A 6757-nucleotide genomic window follows, 5' to 3' on the forward strand; every position below is an offset into this window, starting at 1 on the left:
TTATTTTAGGGGAGAAATATTCAAACAATACACGTTGAGTGTTTCAATAGTTTTATTCTGTTTATTTTCTTTGAAGACAAACATTGCAAAAATCACACATTTTGTTCAATCTCAATAGTTGATATTGCTTTGGAAGTAGTTCCAGACAGCCAGTGCGAAACTCCTTTCAAGTCACAGATAAATCACAAGGATTTTTTTTATAAAAAAAAGGTCACCGAGTTAAAAGTAAAACAAAAGAACGTTCTTACTGTTGTTTGGGTTAGTACAGTACAAGTGTTACACAGAAAGAAAGAACACCAAATTTTAAAAGGTTCAAGGTGCGTCGCAAAAATAAAACAAACGTCGCCCCTCGAATACTATCGATGATGTATACTGAGATCCAGCGGGGTGTCATCCACCTGCATGCGGAGGAGGTGCTCCGAGCTGAAGCTGCACAACTCATCGTCCTCGACGGCTGCGGGTGGTTGGGCGAACATGATCCGTCCACGGTAGTCTCCTCCGGCTACTCGTTCCGGTTCAAGGAGGTACGCCCCGCCGCTGCCGGTGTCCTCCTCACGGGTCCTGCCGGTGTCTTGCTCAGGCCAGTGGCCACCACCACCGACACGGTCCGGGTACGGTCGGGCCTGGTAGACGTCATCATCAGTGTAGATTAATTTTTCATCACACTTGTCGACATTGACGACATCAATTAGCACATTATTATCTTCGCCGGCGGCGGCAAGACGACCCAGGTCGGGACTGCTCGAATCACTCGAAGCCCGGCTATCGTCGGTGCTGAATGAGTTATCGCTTGCCATCTTGGCAGGACTTCCGGTGCTGCTGCTGGAGCTGATGCTCCGACCGTAAACCGAGGCCAGTCCGCCGGGATGGCCGTGCAAATGGCCGGCGTGATGATAATAGTCAAAGTCCATCGACGGCGGCAGCGACGAGGCCGTTAATGGTAGCACCATCGATGCGTGTTTGAAGGTTTTCACGTGCTTGCGCAACGATGACGGATCGGTGTACCGCTTGTGGCAGCCTGGAACCTTGCACACGTACGGCTTGTCGTTGGAGTGCGTGCGCGTGTGCTTGAACCGATCCGACGAGTTGGAGTACGCCTTGTTGCAGCCCTGGTAATTGAAAATTTGAAATTAATATTTTTTATGCAAAACTTATTTGCTTTATGTCATGCGATTCTCATTGATATTATACAATACGAAAATCCAAAGTAGAATTGACTTTACGTTGGTAAACAATCACTCTATATTTACACCTTTTTTAAATTTAACTTCTTCACCTCCCACCAAGCAAAAGTGAAGCGCACTCACCTCAACCGGGCAGACGTACGGCTTTTCACCGGAGTGCGAGCGCAGATGAATCTTGAGGTTCTCGGCGCGGGAAAAACACTTTCCACACTTGTCGCACTCGTGGGGCTTCTCCTTGGTGTGGGTGCGCACGTGCACCAGCATCTTGTAGCGTGCGTTGAAGCCCCGATCTTGGCGCAGGCAGCCCTCCCAGCGACAGTAGTAGAGGCCCCCCAGACCGACCACGGCGTGTTTCTGCGTAACGTGGCTGGCCAGGTCTTCCAGCTTGAAGAATACGCTGAAAATAGGTGGAAAATAAAAGTTTTGATAAGATTTGGAGCGGTTCCATGATGCAGCATAAAAATACGCGAGTGGTTCGATGTTGCTGATAACAAACAAAAACATGCATCAGACACGTTTGCACAGAAGCCATCCAGTCATAGCTGGAACTGTGGACGCAGATAAAACCGAGGGAAACCCCTTCCGTGTGAAGAACTTTGATCACCTTCGAAACAGTGCTGATACCAGTTTTGGTCTGATTTTGGTTCAGGGATGTTGCTGGGGTGACTTTTTATATGCCGTGGGTTTTTTTCACGTGAACTTTGCGTGCTAAATTAACATTGTGACTTTGTGGAATTAGTTTTTAAAATAAATCCAAATTTCACTTCAAATACAACAGTTTATTATTAATTTCAACCTGTTTCATGGATTTTTGCATCTTAACACTAGCATTTAAAGTAAATATAAATCCATTCTTTAAAAAATCAACAATTAAATTGATAGGCAACAAATAATCTTCAGTACGTTTTCATACACTCCGCTCATTTAAAGCAACTTTTATTATTGCATGCGCTCCTTTCTTGAACCTGTTATCTCCCAAACAGCACAAAATGGCGTCTTCACACGGATGATGAGTGTATGAACTTGAATCGCCAAAATGGCTTTACGGGTTCAGAAAGATCAACTGACAATCGATTTCTTCTTAAAATTAAAAAAATCTTTCAATATTTTCAAATATCAATTTTCCAAGCATAGTTATGAAAAGTTTCAGGAAAGAGATTTCCCTAAATACACAAAAAAAATATTACAGTTATGCTTCTTACAATAACTTGAAACATATTTTTAAAAAATCATGAATTCACACCATAAATTATATCAATACAGTCCAGACTCGATTATCCGAAGGTTTGTATGGGACTTCGAATAATCGAATCACGTACAAGAAAATTTTGTTTTTCGTATTTTTTTATTTTCTTACTTACAACATCAAGTTCGCGTCCGAATTTTAGTCAAGTTTGAATGGTTGATTGCCTATTATATTAAATATTGCATTTTTTCGTGATTCGATTATCCGAAGTTTCGATTATCCGTAGTGAAATTTTACCAAGGCCTTCGGATAATCGAGTCTGACTGTAAACATATTTTCATATTTTCTGCCCCTGATTTTTTGGTAAAATTATGAATTGTACAAAATCTAATAAGTTTCAACATTATAGTCCAACATCATTTTTTTGTTTATGCAGCGAGTTGCAAAAAGAAGTATTTTTCAGAACGATTCGCATATTTCACCAACGAGGTTTATTATGTTAAATAAATACGACGCAATATTTTACAATTCCGGGAAACATCCTTTTAATTGGATTTTTGAGTTAATTTTTCAATCAGGAAATGAATAAACTAATTTTTATATTCAAAAATTTTTTCGCAGTCAATATAAGTGGCAAACCTCAGTACCAAAATGTATTACTTTTCGGTTCAAGTGCTGAAAAGTTCAAATGGACGCCGTCATTTTTGGCGATAAAAAGTAGACGTTTTCGTTATTCGAGAATGATAGGAAAAATAAGAAGTTTTTCAACGAAATTACAAAAATGAATATAAAGATTCATAATAAATAAAATATGCTCTCATATTTGCTTGTTCTACCTTTGATTTGAATTCGATGTCAAATTTTAGGTTTTAAGTAGGCCATCATAACCTATTTTGGTTGTATGGAGCTCTCAAGAACCTTGATAAAACCTTTTAACTTTAAAATTATAATTGGGCGAAATATTCAAATATTCTACAAATATTTAATTAACTGTCGAAAATTTCTTCGCATTTTATCAAATTTGCATTTTAAAAAGTCATTAGAAAGATTTATGCCAATATATTTCAAACATGTTATTTTACTTCCACTTTCACTTTAATTTCAATTAATACTAAAATTCTTTCCATCTATATATATAAAAAATTTCAACGATTTTGTTCGAACGCGAATCAATTCAACACGGAACGTCAGATCGAGGTGCTCTTTGTTGCGTTGGGTTCGTATAAGTCCAAGGAAGGTTCTTATGCTAAAATGTTTCAACTTTGGCCACTCTGGAACCGATTCCGGAAAATTTGCAGATTGTATGGTAAAAGTTACGTAAAATCAAATTTTGATCATAGGAGGCTGAATAAGCAAAAAAGATAAAAACGTCAACAAACAAAAAAAGGCAGAACGAAGTTTGTCGGGTAAGGCTTGTTTCATTATAAGATTTTATCCCTTGGTCCAGGTTGAGGTCTAGTGAGGGGAAGTACATAGTTACTGTATGCCTCGTCATTTTTTTTTTTTTTACTCAAGTTTTACGTCTGTTGTGATCTGGAACAGTAATGTTTAAATCTCAAAACTGTTCCATTTAATTGAATAAATATGTAAAAAATAAGCGTCATTCAATGAATTTGCAGTCATGTAATTAAACCGATTTTTTTAAGTTTTAAAAAAATTTTGCATAGGCCATATTAAAAAAAAAGAATGTGTTCCAGTAAAAATTTCTTTAAAAACAAAATTTAATTTACTATTTCGACTGTTGTAGTTTTTTTTTGCCAATTTCGTACTTTGTCAAATATTTGAAGATTCAATGTTTTCATTTCAAAAGTTCCTTAAAAAACATGAATTTAAATTGTTCTCAAATTTGAGAAAATTTCAATTTATTGTAATTTCTTGATAAACACAATATTCCAAATAAAGAAAAACAACATTGAAATTTTTAAACTATTTAAAATTTAAAAGCAAGCTTAACGTTTGAGAAGGTGTAACTGTTATTGTTTTTACCCCTGACCTCACTTGATTTTTTGATTTTGAAATAACATATTTATTTGATGAGATCAAGCAGTTGCGTCATGTTGCGCAATTAGTTCTGATTTGAGGATTAATTCAAATAATACTTTTTAAAATTTAATCTGACGAAACAACATTTCAAAGTTTTCCAGGTAGATTTTCGAGCTTGCTTTCGAATCTGTTTTTCTTTGATGCGAATATTAATCAAAATTCGAATTTTTAATTTACCATGCGACTCGATCTTATGCAACACTTAGCAGCTAAATTGATTTTCTTGATAAAACTTGTATAATTGTTCCAATCAACAGGAAGCATGAAACTTTCGTCAAAACTTTCCCATAAAAAGTTCCTCTTCCCCTTTACTTGCTGTACACTCCGAGAAAAGCCCTTCCATGCAAAAGTAAAAAAAAACATGAAGCTACTCACCAGTAACAGTTCTCCCACTTGCAGGCAAACTTTTCGATCGCTCGGGTGCCCTCCTCTCCGACCAGCGGCACCACCTGCTGGTTCTGCACCTTCATGATGACGGAGTTCCGGGGTCTGGCCTGCTCCACCGCGCTCCCTTTCCAGTCCCCGTTCTCCTCCTCCTCCTCCTCGTCCTCGTCATCGTCGTCCGTGTCCGCAATTCTCAGATTCGATAATCCGTATTGATTGGCAGCCGTGGTGGTCCCATCGGACGTGCCGTTGATGAGGCCACTTCCGGGGCTGTAGAGCAGGGGCGGGGTGTGCGGCGGCGAGAGTGGCACCGACGTAATTTCCTCCTTCCCGGCGGATCCCAGGTAAAAGTACGGATGAAGGCCAGAGGACGACGAAGACTTGGCGGCCGTCGACTGCATCGTGGCGGTTGAGTTCACCGGAAGTGGGTAGTCGTACTGGGCGTGATACGGCGGGGTTATTGGAAGATATCCAAACCGCTCATTTGTCACGTTCACCGAGGGTGGCGAGGGCGGCAGGAAGTACAGTGGCGATAATCCCATTCTGTAGGGAAAAGTGTCCTTGTTTATTAGCATCTTTTTGCTGTTTTCACTTTTGCTGCTGTTGGCATTCACTAAGTGGTACTAAGTCACTTTGCTGATCCGTTTTAAATTTCAGCATTAATTTTTCGGCGTGTGACAAAAGCCGCCAGGAGCTCTGTGCGGCGTGAAAATGAAAATGTTACTAAACCCTAGCCCGCGGTGAGTTCCCATTATAAGATGCTACAATTGTGAAGCGGCGCGGTTCCGTAGCCGACCTATGGTGAGGCGAAAAAAAAAACGGTGGCCACAGAACTGATAAGAACTGCAACCCGTGCGGACAGTGATAAAGGAGGCTATTTTGAAAATTTGAAAAAAGCTGAAAACAAATCTTAAAAATTTCTCTTGTCTCTTGTCTCTTGTCTCTTGTCTCTTGTCTCTTGTCTCTTGTCTCTTGTCTCTTGTCTCTTGTCTCTTGTCTCTTGTCTCTTGTCTCTTGTCTCTTGTCTCTTGTCTCTTGTCTCTTGTCTCTTGTCTCTTGTCTCTTGTCTCTTGTCTCTTGTCTCTTGTCTCTTGTCTCTTGTCTCTTGTCTCTTGTCTCTTGTCTCTTGTCTCTTGTCTCTTGTCTCTTGTCTCTTGTCTCTTGTCTCTTGTCTCTTGTCTCTTGTCTCTTGTCTCTTGTCTCTTGTCTCTTGTCTCTTGTCTCTTGTCTCTTGTCTCTTGTCTCTTGTCTCTTGTCTCTTGTCTCTTGTCTCTTGTCTCTTGTCTCTTGTCTCTTGTCTCTTGTCTCTTGTCTCTTGTCTCTTGTCTCTTGTCTCTTGTCTCTTGTCTCTTGTCTCTTGTCTCTTGTCTCTTGTCTCTTGTCTCTTGTCTCTTGTCTCTTGTCTCTTGTCTCTTGTCTCTTGCCTCTTCTATCTTTTCCTCATTTGAACCAACATAGCACCGCACAATCGCGTCCACTCTTCGGGTGGCAAGGGAATACCAAGCCGCGGTATCTCTCACCCTCTTATCAGCCCGGGCCCCAGTTCTGAATGAACTGGCATTGCGCGAAATCGCAACCTGCGATGTGCGAATGTCTCACCGCGAAGCGTGCCCGCCTTGTGACGTCACGGGTTGCCGAAAAATCATTCACATGTCACATTGTTTGGCCTTTTTCTGCGCGATATTTTCACTTTTTCGTCATCGGGCGCGTCACAAACGGTGTGCAATGGGTGCTGTTTTGGGTTGGTAAATAAAAATTGTTATCATTTTGATGCGAATCTGATGACCCCTTCTAGCGGCAGATGAAAACTTTCCATTGCCATGAACTCAAACGATGACGTCCCGAATGATGAAGTAAAAAAGAATTATTACGTCTTCAATGGCGTCTAGACGCTACACCATCTAAAACATCCTCCGTGAAGTGGATTATGATAATTATTGGGAGATTATCAAGTCAAGAG

General features: G+C 40.3%; 1 protein-coding gene across 1 annotated transcript; it reads right to left on the bottom strand.

Moving 5' to 3' along the window:
* Positions 1 to 202: 202 nt before the first annotated feature.
* Positions 203 to 5522, bottom strand: LOC120422287 (transcriptional activator GLI3). The gene is made up of 3 exons (XM_039585677.2): positions 4789 to 5522; positions 1308 to 1581; positions 203 to 1109 (listed from the first exon to the last, which is right to left on the bottom strand). The coding sequence occupies exons 1-3, from the start codon at positions 5370 to 5372 to the stop codon at positions 357 to 359; spliced, it is 1611 nt and encodes a 536-aa protein (XP_039441611.1). The 5' UTR covers positions 5373 to 5522; the 3' UTR covers positions 203 to 356.
* Between the last annotated feature and the right edge of the window lie 1235 nt (positions 5523 to 6757).

The sequence above is a fragment of the Culex pipiens genome, unplaced genomic scaffold (genome assembly GCF_016801865.2).
Source record: "Culex pipiens pallens isolate TS unplaced genomic scaffold, TS_CPP_V2 Cpp_Un0112, whole genome shotgun sequence".
Classification (NCBI taxonomy): Eukaryota; Metazoa; Arthropoda; class Insecta; order Diptera; family Culicidae; genus Culex; species Culex pipiens.